Source organism: Cryptotermes secundus, unplaced genomic scaffold, assembly GCF_002891405.2.
Source record: "Cryptotermes secundus unplaced genomic scaffold, Csec_1.0 scaffold776, whole genome shotgun sequence".
In the NCBI taxonomy this organism is placed as follows: domain Eukaryota; kingdom Metazoa; phylum Arthropoda; class Insecta; order Blattodea; family Kalotermitidae; genus Cryptotermes; species Cryptotermes secundus.
In genome coordinates, this window is record NW_019742976.1 from 187,875 (window position 1) to 213,048 (window position 25,174).

At 35.4% G+C, this 25,174-nt stretch overlaps 1 protein-coding gene across 3 annotated transcripts in view; it reads left to right on the plus strand.

Annotated features, from left to right (window-relative positions):
* The window catches only part of LOC111873656 (protein N-terminal glutamine amidohydrolase), a 35,946-nt gene extending 12,739 nt beyond the window's left edge, over nucleotides 1–23,207 (plus strand). For 2 of the 3 annotated variants that reach the window (XM_023868561.2, XM_033755152.1), the window contains one exon: nucleotides 1,917–4,982. In XM_023868561.2, coding sequence (XP_023724329.1) covers nucleotides 1,917–2,023 — 107 coding nt within the window. In that variant the 3' untranslated portion in view covers nucleotides 2,024–4,982. Of the gene's footprint in view, nucleotides 1–1,916; nucleotides 4,983–21,028 lie in introns of those variants that run through there. The other variant, XR_002844413.2, reaches the window with a different exon arrangement.
* Nucleotides 23,208–25,174: the final 1,967 nt, after the last annotated feature.

Below are 25,174 nucleotides of genomic sequence, written 5' to 3' on the forward strand. Positions count from 1 at the left end.
AACACAAAACCCTGCTTGTCCCAGCTCCCCCCTCCCTCACACACTACTGATTTCACTTGTATACTTGCCCTTCCCCCCTTCCTTCACTGCTCTCACATAGCTGTGTATATTTCCAACACCAGTCTGCTTTTCCCGGTTCTCACGGTCTCTTCGCTTGCGGATTTCTTATATTTTTCCTTCTACCCTGAAGATGGAGGCGATACGTTCCTCCGAAACGTGGTTAACACCACCTATACACGGTGCCAAATCCCAGAATACTGCTTTCTTCAATGAAAGCATTGTTTGTTCAGGCATGTGAATGCTTCTGCTGCAGATTGCACAATGGATTGAAACACTTCAACATTACAAGACAATAACAAGCTGCTGTCAGGTATGATTCTATGAAATATCAATGGATGTAATAACTGCAGTCAGTTTTATCGCCCTTCATGTGAATTGGTACAGTAATAGACTCCTTCCATTGATAAGACAGTTTTTCCTTATTCCAGATAGAATTAATTAGCTGATGGATCTCAGACTAATGTTTGACTTACTGCTTGAATCAGTTTTACCGGAATTTGATCGCTGCCAGGTGATGTATAACCTATTTGATTTCTGCAGTAGTAGTTTAAGTCTCAAAAGAAGTAGGATCGGGTACTAATGGCTCAACTCTATGTATTTCTATCTGCCTAATAACACTGACCCTATGTACATTCAGTAACTGAGAGAAGTAGTTCTTCCACCTCTTCAAAATGTTGTGGGAATCTGCAAGCAGATCACCATTCTCATCCTTCACTTAGTTGCTTCTAGGTTGGTATCCCCTGTTAAATTAATTTAGTCCTCTATACAGGTCTCTAATGTTCTTGTTCTTACTGTTCATTGCAAACTCATTACTTTTGTCTTTCAGATATGGGTAACTGTGAATATATTGAATAAGCAGTTGTGGACAACCGACAAGGGATGCTCCCTCAGCTTTGGGGTTGGGCATGGGGCTGACAACTCCTCACTAAAAAATAAGCTTGTTACAAAATGTCACAAAGGGCCCTTTAGAATCTGCTTGATAAACATAATCTCATTTTGTGATTATTCTTTATCTTCAAAGATAGAGACAGACACACATCAGTTGGAGTGCCCATCACGAATTATTAGAGGAACATAAAGTTTGCCCGTTTTTACGGGAACTATTTGTAAATAAGGTGCAATGGGAAGTGTGTTACTTGGATTATGTGATGTGGAAAATTGATATCAAAATCTGCAGTTTTAACAGTGTATGTTATCACAAGTTATTGTGTGATATCAGCATATATTTATGCTAATTTTAAGTATGCAAATTAACTGCACTTGCAGTTATTTATTATTATTATTGGAGGGGGTGGGTTTCCCCATGCACCGGGACCAGTTGTTGATCTATTGTTATGTACCCCTTTGATATTCTACCAGTCTCCATACCCTACCAGTACTGGTGCATGGTATCAGCCCCGTTGAGCCAACGAGGTCGGCCCTTGGTACCTTGATACTTCCCCCATCTACCAGAGGCATTGGAAACTACTTGGGCGGGAAATTGTTGACTAATTTAGCTCAGAGGTCTCCTAGAGATATGAGGTTCTTGTACGTGCCGTAAATCTACGACACGGGACACACGACTTAAAGTCCCTCCCGGAGGACTTGTTCCCTGAATTTTTCCGCCCTTAAAAATTCCACGACCTCCACCGGGTTTGAACCCGCGTACCTTGAGTCATGAGGTGGGAACGTTACCCCTAGACTACGGAGGCTGCTTGCACTTGCAGTTAGACTATCAGTTTCTAAGAACACTTTGTTGTAAGGGTATGAAGACCATTTTTATTACTAATTGGCACAGCCCTCCCTTACCTCAAAGTCATCATACCTTGCACTTGATATGCACAAGAGAGATCACATGATTTTGGTATGTTTTACAGCAAGCACCCATAATTTGGATGAGTTCATCAATATGGATCCAACAAAGGGTGTTGGGCAAGTCATGAACCTGACACAACTTGTGAAGACTTTTTACCAGCAGCTGTAGCCAGAGACTGAGTATTGTGCTGGCAGTTATGAGCTGTCACCTTCTGTTTTTCATTCTTAACCAGCAGATTGAAGTATGATCAGTTTGTAAAGCAGGCTTCACCTCATTCAAACAGTTAAGGCTATAAGAATATAAAAGGTAGAAGTAAATTTCTCTTTTAAAGTTTTGAGTATGCAGAAGAATGACTAATTTCTTGCATTTAATAATCAGCATTAATAAAAAGACAACAATCCCTTTTTAGAATTTAAAGTTGCTGTATCATGCTAGTCTGTTTTACAGAGGACACTCATAATCAGAAGATATGCCATCAAGAGTGTTGCAGTTTAGTGTATTTTTTTATGGGTAATAAATGTGTTGCTATTTCTAGCACACTCATACTTCTGATAATGCATTCATAAAGAGAAATATTAGTACTTCCTTTGTTTATCATTTGTTAAGAACAGAACTGTTTTGTTTGGAATTCAGCCATGCTTGATGATCCTGATGAAGAGAAAGACTAGAATGGCTGATCTCTACAAAACTCTGTATTAGGGACTTGTCATATAATTCAATTCATTGCTTTATTTCATTTTAGAATAATTTCATGTTGTGAAGCTACCAGAAATATTTTAAATCCCCCCCACACATAATGGAGGAATCCAACTATTCTCACATCACTAAAATAACAAGCAGAGAAAATATAAGAACAAATATGATTTCCTGGAAAAGCAAGGTTATTTTTATACCATATTACCTTGTTTTCATATTCATTGTTCTTTTGTGATTTATATTGAAAGAAAGATTAATTTTTTGTGAATTTGACTGGCTTTCTATTTCCTCCTTTAGTAATTATAATAGAGGATGTGTAATTTTCATAAACTTTTGTTAATGCTGGTCATTAATGCAAAAGCTTACATGGAGGCATGGAATGCTTGCTAATAATGAAAGAAGCCATCCCTCCATACATACATAACATCCTTTACAGCCGTTTTCGTATGTGACATTAAAACCAAATATGAAAGTGGTGGTAATAATAAAATATACTAATGCTGAATGTAGTATGTGGTGCATGTTTTTGTTTTAATTCAAATTTACTACTGTTGGTCAGATTTTGAGGTAGAAGTGACATGGTAATATTGTGTTTGCTTTTTATGTTTTCTGATGATGCATATGCATATTGAAAACAATTTAAAAAACTGCTTGTTTTTTATATAAAGAAAGAATTGAATTTCCTATTTCTTTTTGCTTGAAGAATTTGTGGTTAATAAACAAAAATAGTTACTCTTAGAGAAATAGGTTTACCTCAACAGTTTAATGATTACCTATATTACAAATAACAAGAGACAAATTCTTGGCCATAGTCCTACCAGTTTCTTAGAAAACTTTAAAACTTCTTTGTTCTATGCTTACTTTTTACTCTTCTTAATTAAAATAAAATGTGCTTCGGGTTTGCAGGCATTGTTTATGTAGAGGAAAGGTAACTCTAGTTGTGATCCTGTGAACAAATACTGAAATTAAGAACATTATCTCCCAAATGTTCCAACATTTAAGGATGGCATTTTATCCCTTTGAACATCATGTCATATGCCTTTTCATTGCTCAGTGGCCAAAGTAGTGTGTAACTGCAAAGAACATTGTTTTTCTTCAGTGTGTTTTCCATAGAAACACTGGGGCACTGGGGTATTACTATATATGACTGTTTATACATTGAATACAGATTTTTGTTTTGATTAAGGCTTGTTGAAAGAAATGTTACAATTGACTTTTCTAACTAGAAAAATATAACCTCTTTTTATGACATAAGTGGGTTTAGACCAAAGGAAGAGAACTATGTAATTTGTAGTTTCTTGCAGTTGCCATCCTCTCCAACTGAAGTGGAAATATACCAAGTCACATGTTACAAAAGATAAAAATACATGTGTTTTTGTCTATTGCTGATTACTGAATGCATACAAGTCTTCATCTCCTCTAGGCTTGGTAGACATAGTAAAACATAATCCTACAGTTACTGTGATGTTCGCTCTGACTGCTCAAACAAGTGATCATCAGGGAATACTTGTACAAATGGATTGACAGTGTGAAATCATAATTATGTAATGTTGTTTGTTATCTGTTCTCATCCAGTATCTCATCCTGGTAAATTTGTTAATACATCAGTTTATTTATTTATGTTGGGTATATTGGGATGTGATTTATGGATTGATCAGATGAAGTGCTTTTTTTTTTTTAACTGAAAATTAAGAGAGAGAGTAGCATTTTGTGGGATATATACAATTACTGCAAACACAGAAAACTTGTTGCTTCAGTGTAAACATTATAGTCACATGCTACAGTAATAGCAACAGAGTACCATATATTGACGGGCAGCAGTCATGGTATGCCACAAATCAGTAATGTGCTACAAGTTGCATGTGATCACCTTTGTCTAAACCCAACTTCAATTATGCTTCTTGTATAGGGTGATTTTAAAACTCTTGGCAAGGGCCCAAATATACAAATTCAGTTACTTTTCAGTACTAAATCACTTTGGAAATGCTTGATGTATATGTCAGACTTGAATGGTGAATTTTGTAGGTTGATTAAGCGTCTTACGTATCGACAGTCCGTCAATAACGCAACAATTGTTTGTTCATCATTTAACACTTAACACAACATGTTTCAGCCATAGATGGCTATCTTCAGGTGTCTTAATGCATCCACACTGTTACACTGCTCTGATGTGCCTAGTGCCTAGTGAAGACAATGCCACACGCTGCTAGAGGGAACAACATACAAGCAAGGGGGCACATTACAGATTGCAGACATAGCAAAACAACAGGCTAACAAACAGAAAAGCAAGCTGCAGAAACGAACTTTCAGGAATAATCACATAGCTCCAAACAAGTGGACAATGCCCCTTATGAAGTGGAATAGGATTTTACAAAAAAAGTTTTAATAGAAAATTTTAATGGATTTAATTAATTATTTATGTTATTTTTAAGTGAACTGCAGTGCATGGTTTTAGCGCACATCAGAGCAGTGTAACAGTTTGGATGCATTAAGACACCTGAAGATGGCCAACTATGGCCGAAACATGTTGTGATAAGTGTTAAATGGTGAATAAACAATTGTTGCATTATTGTCAGACTGTGGATACATATACGTTTAATTAAAGGTTTGTAACAGGATGCTGAAATATGAAATTTGTAGGTTGAGCAAATATATAGGCTGTATTATTATGTAATCTGGTGTTGCTGCCAGAGAATGATTCTTGAAGTAATCTCAAACATCCAGACATTTTGGTTTCCACATTAAGTTCTTTATTGTCCCCTCTCCCCCAGTTCAGTTTTCTTAAAAGCTGGTGTGAAAACATGAGCTTCCTAACCTCAGTCTGAGAATTACTGTGAGTTGTTAAAGAAAATAAAGTTGCAAGAAAATGTAAAAATGTAATTTACATGCAGAAAGTGCACACATCTTCACAATCAAATTTTAATAATTCAGTTTGCTTAGTTTAGCAGATATTTTTAATACTGCATGCTGTAGTCTGCCTTCTTACTAGTGGTGTGACACCATTATAAGAAAATCACTTGAAATGCCATTGATTAAAGTGTTGAGAACATTATGAGCAGTCTAGTACTTGTGTCATTTTCTTCTACTGCTAGGTTATAAAAAACCATGTATCTCCATCTTTAATATGGTGTATTGTTTTATTTATTTATGTTTTAAGTAACAGTACTGGCAGTAAGCTGAGACTTCTGTGGTGTCATATGATACATACAAACATATATATAGCATTCCATAGATCCTTGTGTTAGTCAGAAAGACCATAGGATGTGGAATTAGTCAAAAAATCATACAATACATATACACGAACAAATCAAACTATTGCAAAAAATTGACCAATGAAAACAAAGTCACAATAGTAGTAAAAGGTTCACAAAAGTAGTGAAGTGTCAATAAAATCCATACATTACATACACTTTGGGTTATTCGAAAGCATAAATTCCTCAGCAGAGTAAAAGGAGTGTGTAATTAAGTATCTCTTTAGCGCTGCTTTAAATTGTGCCTGTTTATCTATAAGAGCTGTAATATTTTATGGTAGGCTGTTGAAGATTTTAATGCCAGCATAATATGCACTCTTCTGGAAACATTGGAGGCTGGCAATTGGTCTATGAAGCTGATTTTTATTCCTTGTGTTGACACTGAGAATAGTACAATTAGTTGGAAAGAATTCTTGGTTTTTTGCAGTGAAGATCATTAGGGAGAATATGTATTCACATGGTAGAGTTAGGATTTGTAGTCTCTTAAAAAGATTTTTACACAAGTCTCTTGGTTTAACACCAGCCATTAATCTAACAATTTTCTTTTGTAAGATGAGTTGCCCCAAAAGATTATTCCATACTTAATTACAGAGTGAAAATAGGCAAAATAAATTGATTTAAGAGTCTCAGTATTGCTGACATGAGACATACACCTAACCACATAGCACACTCCACTTAGCTTAGGAATCAACTTATCTATATGGTCTGACCAACTTAGGTGGCTATCAATTTGCAAGCCAAGGAATTTCATATTTACTGACTCTTCTATATATTTTCCATTATATCCAATATTTAAAACATACTGAGGAGTATTTTTTATTGTAAATTTCGTTACCTTCATTTTATCAAGATTTAGGGCAAGTCTGTTTGCATTGAACCATTTATTCATGTGAGAGAGTGCTCTGTTAGACATTGCACAGAAATCATCAAAATTGTTACTAGAAATTATGACACTTGTATCATCAGCAAATATTATGGGTTCTGATGAGATATTTATTATTGGTGGAAGGTCATTTATATATATTATGAAAAGCAAGGGTCCCAGGATGGATCCTTGGGGAACTCCATGTTTTATTGTTCTCCAGTCTGAGAAGAAATTCTGACTGTGTTTAGGCGATTTTATTTCAACCTTTTGTTTTCTATTTGTTAGATAGGATTTGAACCATTTTAACACTGTTCCTCAAATGCCATAGAATTGTAGTTTACTTAACAAAATTAATGATTTACGCAATCAAAAGCCTTCGCTAAATCACAGAAAATTCCTCCCACAGGTTTTTTTGGTTAATGGATTTTAAGACACTGTCTGTTAGCTTGAAGACTGCATCTTCAGTGGATATACCTTTCCTAAAGCCGTATTGCTCTGGGACCAATCTGTTGTTACAATGCATATGCTGATTTATCCTACTATACATGACTTTCTAAAGTACCTTAGAGAAAGCAGATAATAATGAAATCGGCCTATAGTTCGTCATACTATACTTATCTCCTTTTTTGAATAGTGGCTTTACTATTGAAGTTTTTTGGCGGTCTGGGAAAACGCCTGTGTATAATGAGTGATTACAAATGTGAGCTAAAGGGCAACTAATTAAATCAGAACAAGCTTTCAGAACTTTACTTGTTACTTCATCATAACCTGATGAGTTTTTTGGTTTCATAATGCGTATTATATTCTTTATCTCAGCTTCATTTGTTGGGATGATTTTGATACTAGGAAAATTTGTAGGAAACGCAACTTTCAAAACTGACAAAGCATTTTCATTTCCCATCTGATGTAAATTAAGCTCTCAGCAGTTGTTAGGAAAAATTTATTGATGTCGTTGGCAACTGTCTCTAGGTCCTTTGCTTTCTCAGATTTAGCCAGAAGAGACAGCATCTCTTCAGATAAATGCATTTTCCATTCTCCCTTTTAATTATGTTCCATGTCATTTTTATATTATTTTCTGACATTGCTATGAGTCTGCTATAATGCTGCCTTTTAGCTTCTTTTATAACATTTCTAAGAATTTTACAGTACTTAACATAAAATGCTCTTATATTTGGATTATTACTATTCCTACTGTTAACATATAAAGTCCTCTTATGTTCGCAAGATATTTTTATCCCTTGTGTGATCCAGTCATTCTTTAGTTCACGCACATTTTTATATTTAATTGGGAAGCTGGCTTCAAAAATATTTAGAAAAGAAGACAGAAACAAGTTGTACTTATTATTGGTGTCATTTTCCTTGTAAACACCTTCCCATGATTCTCTTTTTAGAAGGAGCTGAAATTGCTTTATTGATTCACTGTTTATTTTTCTTATTCTCTGCTTCTGATGTATAAAGTTACCTGCTACAGCCAAATTGTCCATCACAAGAAACTGTGCATCATGATCAGATAGGCCATTTATAATGGGAGATGTGGAGGAGGAGCTAAATCTTGTAACATCAACAAAAATATTATCGATTGATGTACTAGAGTCATTTTGAATTCTTGTTGCAAAGTTTACAGTATGTATCAGATTATATGTTGTTAATAATGAGTTCATTTGTTTCTTTCGATTGCTGTCACTGAGATAGTCTATATTTATGTCACCACAAATCAAGAATTCAGACTTTGGATTGTATAAATACTTTAAAATAGCATCTAATCCCTTTAAACTGGTTAAAATCCCCTGTTGGAGATCTATACAGGCATAATATAATTAAGTTAGATGTTTTAGTTTCTAATTGAACAGCACAAATTTCCAAAACTTGTTCTGTGCAGTAATGTGAAATATCAATTCTATTGAAGCATTTATCTTTCTTAACAAAAATAGACACGCCTCCTCTCTGTCGGTTTCGTCTGCAAAAACTAGAACCTAATAAATAACCCTCTAATGTGAGGTGTAGTAAATCCTGTGCCACCATGTGATGTTCGCTTAAACATAATATATGGGGATTAATGCCATCTAATTCAAAAGAGTGTATTAATTCATCGTTTTTGTTTTCTAGTCCCCTGATATTTTGATGAAATATATTTAATGGTAAGTTTCTTGAGTTTACATTTTTGCTTTGAATTTCTGAATCTTGGTAATTGCAATCAATATTTTTTAAACACCTATATGGTTTTGATTTTAATCTAAAAAAGGCGAGGCTCTAGCACAGGTTATAACAGGAATACTGCTTATTTTAGGCATAAGGCCATCATCCTTTCAGCAATCAAATGTGTCAGCTTCCTCTTGCCTTGAGAATTAAGGTGGAGACCATGTGTCGTGAAATCACCTCTTACAAAATAATCTGAGTTAATAATACCAATGTGAGCCATACCAGATCCCATCAGTGCCCGTTCAAGCCGAAGATTCATTCTCCTAACCTTATCGTTCATCCACGGCTTGTCGTGTCTCCTGAAGAGGCTGACAAACCCCACATTTGTATTGGCTGTCCTCTCTGCAATATGGCTGATGTCCTTTTCTATAGAATAATTTAAATTTCTATCCAGGCTGTTTCCTGGCCCTCCCACTATAATAATATGATCTTGCTTGGTAAGGTCTTTACCAAGCTTCCCTAGGTCTTCAACAACATTTGCCAGAGGAGCATTTGGTTTAAAGATACTGACAATATCAAATCTTTCGCCTAGTCTTTCCTTCAGCATGGGTCCAATTTCCCTACCATGACTGCTACCCAGCAGTAGTATCTTTCTTTTGCTACTGGCCTTACTTCCTTGCCCTCATGCTCAGAGAGAACCTGTCTTTGCTGCCTAACATACAGAATGTCTGATTCCAGTACACTGAATCTGTTGCTCAGTTTAACTTCAGCATCACCAGCAGAGAACCTGTGATACCTAGATTTTGAATTTTTTGGTTTGTTCCAGCTTTCTGAATTTTTCTGCTCTCTGCCGTTATTACTATTCACATTCCCAGCTTTCAGTATTCTAATTTCTTCTTTAGCTATCTTTAATTCAAGTTCAAGGTGCCTGATTCTCTCCTCCTGATGCTTAGCATGCCTATGGTACTTACATGACATACAAACCCATGGCATGTTTCTGTCAGCTAAATTTGGACTGGTGCTTGCACAGTTTATGTGGAAGCAGCAGTCACAGTTAATACAAATAATGCCGTTTGTTACCCATCTACGACAAGCTTCACATTTACCCGGAAGGCTACCGGTCATCTTTACAATATGTATACTAATACTGTCGCTATTTAGCTACTTTATTATAGTTCACTTTACTTTGAAGCTGATCCACGAGAATTATTTCACTTAATGCTACACACAAACGTGGATGTAATATCAGATTAACGCTTCACGACTACACCTTTCACTTTATTCTAATCACTTAAAATTCACTAAGATTTACCTTCAATGTGAAATTTCACTTCCTTCACCGTTTTAGCCTTTGTGTTTCTGTTTAAAGCCTAATCTAAATTTCCATGAAAACAATATGGCGGACCAGTTGTTCCAAACTGCAGTAGAAGAACGCTGAATCAGACCTTCACCTGTATTCAGATTCTTAACTGTGTTTTCAGATTATTGAGCAAAGAGAGTTTGCAAAATTAAAAAACACTAGTGCAACCGTTCTTCCTCTGACTTTAAATAAATGCCACCTTTCTCGCTACAAAACTATTTCCTTACGCACAGTCACAATGCGTGAGCCCTCTAATCGAAGTACACGCACCACCTTTATGTGTTCACTTATTTTTTTCTATTTCTTCTGTGCTAATTATCTCACAGAAATAACACTCAAGCCACAAGAGATGGTACGATTACTGAATAATGAATAGAAAAAAATCTCTAAGGAAGCAGGCTTGGTCTAATTTGAAATACTATCCTAACATATAGCTGGAGGGCCTGGGTGAAACCATAAAAAACTTTTGAATGATGTTCATTCTTCAGGCTGAGATTTGAACTCAGGACTGCTGAACAGGTAACACTCAACAAATTATCTAAAGTTCATGAGTCTGAATCAGAAAGTTTGTTTCAAATCTGGAGTACTGGTTTTCTCATATGTAAACCTTCTTACTTTCTTGACTTGTGTATCTGAAGTGGAAGGATCTTATATTGTAGCTGTAAATACAGAATTGTACAAGAGGGTTGTAGATGTTTCTTTTTTCAAAAATCCAAATCCTCTGTAACCACAATTTAATAAGCATTAATCTGTTGATAGATGTGCATCTGATGCTTCAGTGACAGTTTGAATAATTATTGACAATTTTAATATGATTTCTGGACACCTTTTTTTCTCTCTGTCATTCATTTCTAAAGTAAACCACCAGTGTGTCAGTGGATGTGTGCTCTTTCAGAAACTTGCCTTAAAATACTTTCCTTTTTTCTCCACCTTTATTTTTTATATGTCTCTTTTTGCCATGTCTTTCCCAATCCTTTTAAATCTCTTTTGATCGATTGTTCTGAAGTAAGTTGAATTCTCAGTACATTCCTCTGAACAGTGTTTTGTTTATGTGTATACCATAGATGGAAAGATATATGTATAATTTTTTTATTGCTAGTGGGGTGGAACTAAGTCCCTTGTACTGCGGCCACTTCTGGCCTATTGTACCAGCCCCAGATGATAGGTGAGGGTGATTGTGGAGCAATTGGTGGAATGAAGATTGGCAGGGGAAACCGAAGTACTTGGAGAAAACCTGCTCCAGTGCCACTTTGTCCACCACAAATCTCACTTGACCAGACCCGGGATCGAACCCAGGCTGCTGCAGCGGGAAGCCAGCAACTAACCGCTTGAGCTATGGTGCGGCCCTTATATATATATGCCATTAAAAGATTTGCTGCTATGATGTTTTTGATTCAGAGGTGGAAATGCTGGTTTTCAAAGCAGACAACACAAATTTGCACACCATTAATAATGGAAAGACAGTTTACTGTATCTTCTGGAGTGTAAGATACCCTATTTACCCCTGAAGATTGCTGCTTAAAACTTTGGTGTACCATATATTCTGCTGTGTCTTGTAGTCCAGAAAATACATTAAGTTCTCAATCTCAGAATATGCTTTAAGGCACCAGTTCTTGTAAATGAAACAACTAACAAGTAATGTAAGAACCCAGGTATTTTAAATTTCAGTGTATGCAGATGGATTAATTTATGTGGCTCTAAAAATGCAGGTTCTTGAGAAGCTAATATCACACAGTTAGTCAAGGATTTCATTGCTGTACCATCCACATCCTGTTTGCTTAAATTCCATTTCAGTGCGAGTACTGTCCTCCCATATATTTTTCCCTTGAGAGCGGTTGGAGTGAATTACATGAAAAATTTAATTAGTATTTAGTAATTAATGTACCTGCATCTTTGGAGTACTGTATTACTGTGTACCTTACCATGTAAGAATGTTTTAGTATTTTGGGTCCTGCAATATAAAGATGTTTCATTTTACACTTTTTGTGTTGTGAACCTGTGTATATCATGGACAGCTTGTCCAGTTATGTTTCTATGACCTACAGTAGAACTTCAACTCACTGATTCAGAATGCATGCACCAGATCATTTTTTTAAATGCTGGCAAATGCTTATGTCTCGTTTATAGGCTTAAAACTTTGTAGAGCACTTTTGCTTGAGAAATAGTAAGGGTAATTTATTTTAAAATTTTCTGTCTACTCTGCCCGATTCACTCTAGTAATATTCTGCACTCACAGACCTTGGTTTGAGTCCTTGCTGTTATCCATTAATTTGCTGATTTAGCAAGCTTGTGTCATGACAGGCTCTGTATCCAATGGCTTCGGCCTTGTATGGATGTGCTGGAACATGTAATAAATACAATACAATAATTTGGGAATAGCATAGTCAGCAATTTCTCCTTTAATTCCTCCAATCACTGCAGTCGTTAACCCAGCACTGTATTAAGAAGATTGCTGTCTTCTGGGATATTACATCATATCGTTTGGTAGAAGTTCAGTGATGTTTCAGAGGAATGTAGACCTAAATCTCCAGGATCAGAGAGATAAGCCAGGCAAGCTTGCTGTCTGCTGCTTGCTTGCTTTGCTTTCTATTTGACCATGAAATGGAGACAATACATCAGTAAACTTCTACCAGAGTATGTGGCATAATATCCCAAAAGACAGCACTCTTCACAGTGACTGCTGTTAGAACCTCAGCTCTCACACCACCACTGTCTGCATTATCTTTATGCTGAAGTTCCACCCATTACATGCATTAACACATTTACTCCCACATCTGACTTAGGTCAGATAGCAACATGTGCAAACAGTCCTTTCTGTCATAGTTTAAGATTAGAGTGTTTCCAAATATTACTGGTCAGTGAATACAGTAAGAGTACCCTGGCGCTTAAAAATCTTGGGTTAGGCATTTAAATTGTCCACTGAGAGTCTGATAGCGAACATGTTAATACCACCACTTTCTTCAGAGTACTGAGTGCTCTTTCTACTCTTTCCAACCAACATTTTAACATAAAATCTCAGATAGAAATGCTAGGATCAGAAGCACTTAAATGTATAAGAATAAACATGTAGGAGAATATGTGGAGTGTTAAGAACAAAGCAGTATGTTAGGGACCTGCTGAACACAAAAATTTCCTGCAGTTACATAGGGCCCTAATCTGGTTTTTAGGAACAGCTAGTTGAAAGGTCTGTTCATTCTGCCTTTGGACAGCTGAATGTCCCATAATTGAGTTGAAATTTCTCAAATTGTTATAATAAAGACTTTCTTATTATTTGGAAACTCAGGTGCTAGTGTCTTTATCAATTACATTCATTATTCAGAACTTTGTTTTGTACTTCCCAAAATAAGTTTGGGTAAGCAGTGACTGGTAACCTGTTTTCTCTCTTCACATGGAATTCTTGGCACCTGCATTGAAAACCAGCAATGTAGCATGGTAATGCTCTTACCAAAGACAGCTGCTAGTATTTTACATTTTCTTAGATTTAGAAAACTATACTACAAGTGTGTGTGTTTTAGAATGTGTGGAACAGTACGAAGAAGTCAATCGGCCTAATGTAATGTTATACAGTGTTTATAGGCCTTGTGTGAAAGGCTTTTGCTGATAAAGTAGTAAGTAGACAGTTACTATCTATAGTATTATTATATAGCTGTCATTAACAAATTCATAATAAATAACCAATAATACTATGAGTATATTACTGTTTGTTTTATTATGTACATTTGCTACGTGTTTGTCTCACTGGATCATCATCAGGCAATTTTTCATGAAATATACTATTCATTATTGAATTGTATTTCTAATGCAGATCTCTATTAGTAATCATTATGGTACCTGTGTTTCATCGTATTTTGGATTTAGTCTTAAAATATAAAATGTTATAATCCAGTTGAGAGTTACAACTTAAAATTAAAAATCGTTTTTTACTGTTATTTAACATGGAGTACAAGTCTGTGATATGTCATAGAGTAGATGGGTTTTCTGGAAATATGCTTTGTTTTTCAGTTCTTTTTGCACCTGAAAAAAGATTATGGATGTTCTAATATGGTTCAGTTTTGAGTGACATAGTCACATGGTGTGGTGTAAATGGTTACATACATATTACATGACGGTGTTTCACATGTATGTGAAATTATGTTGTTTTCCATTTTAGTGCCAGTGGTAAAATTATTCTGTAATGAGTGGATATTTTAGTCAGTTCTTATGTGTCGTTTTATGTGTTCTTTCCTCTAACTCTGGTTTCTTTATTTATGTGTATGTTGTATCTTGTCCTACATAGGGGGTGCCATGTCTTCTTGCATGACCTATGAAACATACCCACCATGACATTAAATAGTAGTACAAATAGAAACACATAATGTGAACAACCACTATCTAACAGCAAAAAGATGTGGCACCCCTATATAGGACACAATACAATATACACATAAGTAAAAGAAACCAGAGTTAGAGGAAATAACAAATAAAAAACACACAAAACCCCACTAAAATATCTGCTCTCATTACAGAATAACTTTACCACCAGCACTAAAAAGGAAAATAGAACATAATTTCACATACATGTGGAAAACAGCCACATAATATGTAAGTAACCATTTACACCACACCACGTGACTATACATCACCCAAACTTGAACCATATTAGAGTATATATAATCTATTTTTCAGGTTCACAGATAATTGAAAAACAATGCAGATTCTTAGAGAACCCATTACTCTATGACACATCATCAGAGACTTCTACTCCATGCTAAATAATAGAGAAAAAATTAATTTCCAGTTTTTAACTTTCAATCGAGTAGTAACATTTTACATTTTAAGACTAATATCCAAAATATAATGAAACACAGGTACTGTAATGAAATTCATGTTAATGATTACTATTGTGGATCAATGTTAGAAGTACATAGAAATGCAATTCAATAACAAATTTCATGAAAAATTGTGTGAAGATGATCCAGCGAGACTGAAACATGTAGCAAATGTACATAATAAAACAAACAGTAATACGGTAACATTGGTTATTTATTACAAATTGGTTGTGTTGAAGGTTGTATATTAGTACTATATATAATACATAACAGGATGCAAACAATAAAGGTAGTTGCTATGAAATCAGCAGAAAATGCAAATATGTGTACTGTGCCAGAGGGAATGTTGGAGGGCCTTTAAATATGGTCACATTTGTAATGTATGAGCATCTTGGTTGAGCTTAATAGTATTTCATGCTCATTATGATTTTTGGATTCATGTTTTAAGTTACTGGGCATGGTACAGTTTAACAATTGTTTTCAGTCCAGTATCTCCAAACCAGAGTTAATTTTTCTGTTAGAGAGACCAGTTGTTTCATCATTAGCAACTAATCTTTACAAACAAAAACTCTTGTTGGACAGAAACCTCTTGCAGGATTTTAGGTCCTCACAGCAGTGTTTATAAGAGTTCTGTCTTCTTAGATATAATGTTGTGTAGTCTGTTGAAAGTAAACCAACTTTTTGAAGGAACATATCACTTCCACCTTGAGGGTCAAAGAATAAGCCAAGTCCCAACATATACATACAGCCCATGCACACAGCTTCTCTCTTATCCTCCTTATAAGTAGTCCATTTGTCATTAGCGAGGTAATATGAAAAGGTACTTGATTTTGTGCATTTCCTAATGAGCTGATGGACTGGTACATGATAATGCGGTTTATTCTTTATCAAGCTTCATTTGATGATCAATTTATTGAAACATTATCTGCAGTGCTTTGGGAAACACTTCTTGTAAGTTTCCAATAATAATTATGTTCTTGTAAGGTTGACGCATATTGAAAAATAAAATATTTTTATTTTATGTTGGATTTGTTTATTTTAGAATCGTGATTGCCATGTTTTGTGCCTGCACTTCTGTACTTTTATTGTGAAACTTAAGTTCTTTTGCTAGAATAGCTGGCGCTGAACACAGACAGCAAAAAGACAGAAATATATATCCAGCACCTACATTATGTTCAGCAGCTAAGACTTGCCATAAATTAGAGTCTGTGAAGAACATGCCATAGAAGGAGATATGGTGATAACAGTGAATTGTTTTGTGTGGATAATAAATAGAAATCATAATGAAGAGTGTTCTTGAAGGGTACTTTCTTCTGAGACATAATTCTGTGTGGTCCGGTAGTTCACTGATGTTTCAGAGGAACATATGCTTCTCTCTTCAGGGTCAGAGATTAAGCCAAGTAGGTAGCCATCAAGAAGCACGCAGCTATGCTTGTTGTCTGCTTCTTCTGACTTACTCTTCAGCCCCGATAATGGAAGCAGTATGTTCTTTTGAAACATGGTGAGCTACATATCCCAGAATAAATACTTTCTTTCCATAGTCACTGCTGTGAGAACCTCAAATCGAACAAGAGTGTTCCTGTTAGGCATTGTTTCCTTTTCTACTAATAATGGCACATAAAAATTGTAACATGCTTGGAAGAACTGTTATAAAAGACAGTTTTCATTTTTTATTTTCTTCTGAAATATTTGAATGTTAATTGATGGATGGCTATAAGACTAATTACAGAACAGGTCTCTAATTTGGTGTACTTGATGTCTGAATTTCAGTTTCAGCAGCAAGATGTTTGTTAACAAATGTGTTCCCAACATATTCTCTGGCAACACTGCTAACCAGTGGTGGAGTGTTGATGTTAAATGTGTTTCCCCACCAATGCTTTGAAAATGAAGTAAATGGTTTCTTTCATGGTTCAGCAGTACTGCACATGCTGACAGGGGATGGATAAAGTAATGCATCATCTGCCACCTTCTGCAAGCCCAGCAGAGGTGTTAGTAGACAGCTCCTTCAGGCTTAACATTATCTGTTTGTGAGCACACACAGGAGTAGAAGAGATATGACATAGTACTGGATTCAGGTGTAGAAGGGGGGTGCATGGCATTCCAGTCTCGTGTGGTTGGCGGTCACAGAGCACATAGACAACTTGAGCAAACAGGAGCAGGACGGTGAAATTCATATGTGTGCTGGAGGATATGATATAAGTTTTCACTTAAATTTTTATCTGAAAATATTTTCAGGAGTACTACCACAAGCCAAAAATGAAACTTTTTTGAAGTTATACAAACCAAAAATAGTGACATTGGTTAGTGTTCCAGGTGGAAGAATTTCAGGATTTATTTAACAGAAGCAAGTGCATCAGGTTTGATAAGGTTTGGTCAGAAAATGAGAGCTACTAACAAGGAGGCCCAGAACACTGAGAATTGGTACATAAGAGAATGAGTCAGTGATTAATAATGACTTAAAAACTTATTACTGGCTGTGCTCTGAAATCAACACTATGAAAGAACAGTTGACCAATTGATACCCTAAAGTTTTGTGTATGAGTCATTAGTGAAGTCGTGCAGAGAGTATTTTGATTCTCAGCTTTTGAAAACTGAACTTTCCATTAATTATTCACTGAAACAATTTTTACAGACATCAAATATTTGATCACTTCAGATCTGAATACAGCATTACTAGAAAAGTGTCTGCCTTGTTAACTATTCAAAGAACCAGTGTGTGTTGAGCATGTATTGTGTATTTTCAAGAGGGTCCATACTTAACCTACACACCACACAGACTAAGGAAAGACTCAAGTTATCATTAATCACAACTGAAAAGAAGGTATAATCAAAAGTCATGCTCCATCACTGAGCATTACACCTGTGCAGTTTGCTATTCCAGATCCTGACTATACACCTATTTTATTATTGAAGGCCTGTTCGTTGCCTTTGAGTCCAATTTAAATGTTTAATATATATTATTGTAAACTTTATTGAATCAGAATCAAAAATATGTACTGCAGTTTGTAACCTTTGAATATTTCCATTACCTTTAACCTCTTGTCATTAAATACTGATCATACTATTATTATACTATGTGATATCAGGACTTCAGGAGTTGGTAATAGCTGTTCACTTGTAGGTAAGATACATCAGTGAAGTATATAATGTCGCAAAGTTTGTAACAGATTCTAGTCAAATTTTCTATTTCATTTTCCCTTGGGAACTGTATATGAATCATTCCATTTCCCTTCCAGTTAGGAAACAGAAATGCTAAATGAGGGTTTACACATTTTGTGATACAGTATTCCCTTATAATTTATCTGCTGTTATTGTTGTTCTGTGTGTTTTTAAACATCTATATTGATCAGTGGTGTAATTTGTGCTGATTGCTGAGGCTGGTGTGGTAATGGTGCTTTAATGTGAGTTATGCACACTTAACATTGAAACATGAGAGAAACAAGCTTGGGAAAGAAATAAAAATTCTCTGAACCACTATAAAAGAATAGTCAAACAGATGCAGAGTATGGACATGTTAGCAATGAAGTAAATACACAGATACTGCAAAGTGTAAACCAATATTAAACTTTCTGTCTCCATATAGATATTGGAAGGACAGTGAGATACAGTATGGCTCATATTATTCCTTGTAAATATTATGATGTGACTGTTGTATTGTATTGTAAGTTTGGTTGTTGCTTATATGTTAATGGTGTATATGTTTATATGATATTTTATGTCAGTTTTGTCCTTTTTTACACTTTATTTTAGGGATGTTAATTTTTTATTTTTCCTCAAAATGCTTTTATCATTGCATACCATTGTGTTCATCATGGGAAATGGCATGATATGACTGGAATGTTTTAATCGTAAACAGGCCGGGTAGGTATTTATTACATATGAATTTGGCGTGTGATAATATCTAACACCCAACTCTTGTCTCTCCTGATTGTTGTATGCTATGCATCACATTTCTTTGTGTGATATTTATCAATGAATAAGACTGCAAATCTCTGCCTTCTCTCTTTTTATATGTATTGACTTCCTTATATATATATATATACATACACACATACTCATGAATATCTGTCTTTCCATTCTCAAGACTTAATATTATTGCATGTGGAGGGGAGGGAGTGTACTAGTACTATATGTCCCATGGAACTTACTTCCCATCATGGCCTAAAAGGAAGTGAAAAATAAAGTTCGCTCTAGCAGTAGTCAGTTAAATTGCTTTTGCCACATACATGTTTATCCTTGGGGATTTTTGAAGTAAAGCAACATTCTTTTACTCTGTCTGAACTTAATATGAGAGTTCTGTGCCTGTCAGATTCCTACATATTAACATATAGGAACCTGCATGTACATATTCTATATGCTTCTAGTTTCCCTGAAGTTAATGTAATACAGTGGGGCACATGGTAGCATGGTTGGTTGAGGCACTGTGCTACAAGCCGGAAGGTCGCAGGATCGAATCCTGATGAGGTGGATTTTTTCAGTTTACCCCATCCTTCCAGCCTCACTATGACCCTGGGGTTGACTCAGCCTCTAACAGAAATGAGAACCAGGAATATTCCTGGGGGTAAAGGGCAGCCGGCTCATAAGGCTAACAACCTAACCACCATCTGTGAGCTAATTGTCAAGAAAATGTGGGATCCCCAATATCTCACAACCCTGTGGGCCTCCATGGCCTATTACAGGGATACCTTTACCTTTTTAATGTATTACAGTAGTGTGAAAGAATACAAAATATTACTTTAATACATTTTGGAAACCATAATCTCGCTTTACTTTTATGAGAAAGTCCAAATTGAAAAGATTTTTAATTCAACTGCCAGCTCCTCTCTGTCCCTTCCATATGTATGTTTGTATTTCGTAACAAACAACCATTTAAAATGAATGGGGTTTGCTGAGAATTGTTTTATTCATAAAACATAATCTTGTAAAAGTGAATGCTTTTGTTCCCAAATATAAACTCTTTTTCTAAAGCTAAGAATGAAAGCAGTTTCTTGTAATTTACAAATATTACATATTGTGGTTAGATTCCCATCTGTTCAGTTTTGTAACTAATTTGACACATTTTGGATCATGTAACAAATTTGTTATTTTGCATTATTATGAAATAGAATTGTGTTTTCAATAATACATTTTGAAAGCCTTACATGTGTGTATTTTTTTTTAATTAGCTTTCAGTGACCAGAGCATACAAGACAAGGGAACTTTTTTCTATGTCATGAATTGTACTCATGAGTTTTACAGAATCAATATTTTAAATCCCAAGAGGAATATCTGATAATAGTGTAATGAAATGGTTCACTCTTGTATTATGCACCTGTAATTCCAAAATAGTTATGAGCATATATTTCTTCTGGTTGCTCATTTCCAAGTTTTTCCTAATTAATTTTGTGCCATCTGCTTTTGTTAACTTTGATATTTGTACTCATCACTTATGAGTGTGTGTGTTTTGTTACTCATGTTAATGTATGACCTTAATATAACAATACGTATAGTGTATCATAGAATGTAATCCAGAATCCCATATTCACTACAGTTTTTCTATAACAGTTTTTATATAAACGTTTTAAATTGCAAAAGTGTTTTATTTTGCAAATATCTTTGAGTATTGTCTTATCTCTGTGCACTTGAATTGTTATATATTTATGACTATTGTTATTGCAATAATAAATGCTTATAAAATAAATTAATTTAAAACTAATACACAGTTTATGACTGTACAGGGATGCTCATATAATGAATTGAAGCATCAGACATTGTCACAGTTGATCATGCAGGACAATTTCAGTATATTTTGTCACCATGAAAGCTACAAATCATGTATACTGGTTTGCTGTTTCAGAATTTTTAAATGTTTTATCAGGCCTTGTTACTTAAACCACTAAAAATAACTTTCAAAATGTCTGGTATTTCTCACTTCTTTAAGAATGATCCTATTGCAACAGGAGTGCAGTTCATCACCATATCCTTCTTGAATGGTAAGAACATCATTCTTTTCAATGTGTGACTAAGGTCAGAGGATTTAAATAGTAATATATAATAATATATGTACACTTTCAGAATTTCAGGAATTGCAGGATAATGAGAGAGGAGATGAGGCCATACATAAGATCTTGATGTGTGATGAGACAGTGGTGATGATGAATCTTCAGGTTCCATTTCAGAAGAGGATTTCTTGATCAATCAAGCACTGCCAAGAAAGACATATGGAAGTATGAAGGGCACATACCTTTAGCTGGCACAGTGTGCCATATTTTTTACTCTTTCCCAATCTATTCACACATGCTATAACTGTGTTTCTTGCTGAGGACTAACTTGGGAGCTGCAGATAATGTGTAAAAGAATCTCTTCTCCATATATCTTACAGTCGTTTATATATTAACTAGGATCAGGGTCAAGTGCTTTAATGAATCAATATGGGAAAATTTAAGGAAAACTTCAAATTTCAAAATGCCATATTTCAGCAGTTGATGGATACATGAAGGTAACATTGCATATATCCCTTTGTAGGGAGACTGTACAAGCTTGCAGAATTTTATTTGTAAGAGATGGTCATGAAACTTTTGCCCCAGAATTATGAATTTGTTGATTTTACATGGGATAACCATTGAACAATTATGACGGTGAATCATGTAAGGAAGCCATTTGTTTTCTTTTAATGTTTCTGTCAGCAGGTTTCAGCAGTAAATACCTGGCTACAGCTATGTTTGCCGAGGAGGTTGACGGGTGGAAAAGCCTCTTCAGACTTTGAGCTCTGTCTTCTTGGTCTGCCAGCATCTTTCTTTCCTCTAAGTTGGACAGAGTTCATTCTGTACTTTACTTTGATAGAACTGTATTGCAGTTGAGAATTTGGCGAGACATTAATCACGTTTTCATCTGACACCATATTTTTATTTAATTTGTTGGTTAAAAATTAACTGGCCTAACCTTTTAGTTGACTTGAAATGGTCAGGTTAACCACTTCAGCCTGCAACTCCCAAAAGCAGAATCATTATCAATATTCATTGTGTGTTTTCTAATTTAAATTATCAATTTGTAGGCCAGGAAATTTAGTTGTTCATACTACTTCAGTTGTTTTATTATTAATCTAATTGATATATTTCTGGTTCATAGGGTTTGAATAGTGGGCTTCTCTGATAATGGTTCTTTGGCATGTGTAAGTGAAATGTAATGGTTATGCTGTAAACTTGGAGGTGTATTTTACATTCATGTTATTGTGGTACCCTTACTTGTAAAATATTTTGTACTTAACAAGTGTTCTGTGATTTCATTTAGAAACTATAGCTTATATGTAGTATCATTTTTCAGTACTAATAATCAGAGTGAGTATTTTTTCTTGGATTGTTGTAGAGTTACTGCAAGTCCTGAGATTAATTTGAGATACTTTAAGCATATGTCTTGTATTCTGGTTTGAGACATCAATATTCTCTGGTCTGTTGACATGTCATATGGTGTAAAACTAGTTAATATGTTAATAATATCTGGACACTTCTCTATGGTTCTTTACATCATCTGTGATACAGTAAATGTAACTGAGAGCAGTACTCTATGTAGCTTCCAAGTTTGAGTTGTGAGCAAAATTTATGAGACTGAATACAGATATCTGTGATGGAAACATTTTTTATTAAGTTTTCCGAACTTCAACTTTCCTGTGCACTTATGAACATTAAATGTTTCTGTGTAAGATGGACTGCATAACTTAAAATGTTACAATTTATTTCACTAAGGGGATTTTGGGTTTATGTTGATGAAATGTTTGTACTTCCTGACAGGAACTGCTGAGAAAGTTTCTTCTGTAGATAATGAACTGAGTGATATTGGTTAAATGAGGGGCTTGCAAACTATTCATTTCTGTCTTGAAAATTGGGGAGATTGCATCAGTTTGGTAGTAGTTAACCCTTGTACTGACTTTGCTGTTGTCAGTAACTGCAGGATGTCTGTCATACACCATCTTTTTCCCACCTATAGCATCAGTATATTAGCTATGTTCTGATTGGTTCAGATGAGGGTCTTGGTGACTAAGCAACATTTTGTAATTGGAATGGCTTGCATTCTCCCAGTTCAAGTAACTCAGCAACCTGCAAATTAGATGTTGTTAGTGCATGTTTAAACCACTTCCCACCAGTGGCATTGACTTCCATGTTTTAGTGATCCACGACAGCTAGGCCCCCTCATTGGTGTCTCCACCTTACCATGGTGAGGGGGTTTGAGTATGCCAAGGACCCTGAGAGCTATACCAGCAGTAGCATAGCTACTGGCAGGGCCTCCCTTGCTGGACAGGTCAAAGGGTAGGCATCAGACGAAGAGAGACATGAAAAACCAAAAACTGATGCCGGAAGCAGCGACTTGAAGCACAGAGCAAATGATGCTTGAGATGGTTCAAGTTCGTATAGCAACAGGCGTGACCAGAGTGGTTTGAATGGCTGTTGTACTGCGATGTGGAAAGCAAATGGAAAAACTACCACATCACTTTTCCTGGATCGTCTCTTTCCAAAAATAGAGATACCATGTATGCAAGATGTTTTCTCTGGAGACAAAACAAACCGGAGGGGTGGATAGAAGTGACCAGAAGATGCTGGATGACTTTGGGGATGGAAGAGGATATTTTTATTTGAAGGAGAAAGCTCGAAATCACATTAAGTGGAGGAACTGTTTTGGAAGAGACTGTGGACCTGTCATCTGACAGTTTACTGATGAATGAATGAATGACAGCTAGGAAGGACTTAATGTGTCTTTAGGGGAAAGTGACCCCAAAAGTACATTCTGACCTTTCGGGTTGGAGTTTCTGCAATGGGCAGCCAACCCACACAGGGCACAAGAAATACTTGAAGAGAAAGAAACTTTGGAGAAGTTACTGTTGTTTTAAATATTAAATTGCACGTAGTGTGAATTAGTTTTCTTACAGTTGTACAAAGATTTTGTCATTTGTGTAACGTTTCAGTGAATAAATTGTTCGAGAACAGAGAAGGGTGTGATATCACAGACAGTATTCCTTATGCATAATAAATTTACAGATCCAGATGTCCTGAAAGCCACTTTGGTTACAGATCCAATAGAGGAAACTATGTTCTATCCTTGTATACAGGCAAAAGAACTTAAAATTTGCTACTATCCATTTGTTGCAGGGGTTAATAGAAATTTTGGTTCCTTGTCCCTCTTCTTGGCTCATCTTTCCATAAGAAACCTTTTTGCTGCCCACAGTATGTGGAAGACTGAGCTGTTCATAAATCCTGAATGAAATACTGTACTTCAGCCAGTAGATAATATATTCTGGTGAGATACGTGTGGATATTTGAAAGGCCAAGCCTGTGGAAAACTGCCTTCTTTATTCGGTCTTTTCAAGTTGCTATATGAAATATGCTGCTGTATTATCTCATTTACACAACAAACAATTTACATCTTTAACTTGAACAGTGCCGTCTCTGTACTTGAGGGTGAAAATTAAATTTAAAAGAATTCTTGAGTTGTCACCCATTTTATACTGGGGATGAATTTTATGTACCTGTATATACTAGTCTGTAAGATTAATTGTATTCTGATTCTGTTCTTATGTCTTGACTTAGTTCTTTATACTACTTATTTATCTAATATGACTTTTCCACATCCTAAAGTATTGGATTTTATGGAAATAATAGATGAGTAATGAAAATGAAAAAAGAGCTTGGACTGACGCCTGAAACCTTGAGAGTTCTATAATAAGATGTCTTGGTTCTGTGTTGTTTTTGTAAACTGGGGGAGTTTTGTTGTATATATGGTCTATATGTTCTTTTTTATTTGTTTTATATTATGAATGCCTTGACTTGTTCCTGTGGGAATGGAATGTTTATATTTTGATCTGTGACTCATTCTATATCCAATGGTTGTTTCCCAGCCTGTATCTGGATATATTTTTGAATCTAAAATAAATTGAATTGAAGCTTCCATTTTGGTGATACTGAAGACAGTGGTTCTGAAGTTCATCGTTTGTGGTGTACATGCAAGGATGTGTCATGAGTATGTATTTTAGGTGATGTAATGATCAGCACCAAATATTTTTTATATATTCAATATTATATACAGCTGCCAGTTGTGGATAATGTTGCTGTCAGGCTTTTCTGGCAGCTTCTTTGGCTGATTCTCTGCAGCAACACTGCAGCTGATGTCATTACTTGGAAGATGTTTCCAGGGCATCTTCAGCTATCAAGGCAGGGCTTTAAAGTACTATCA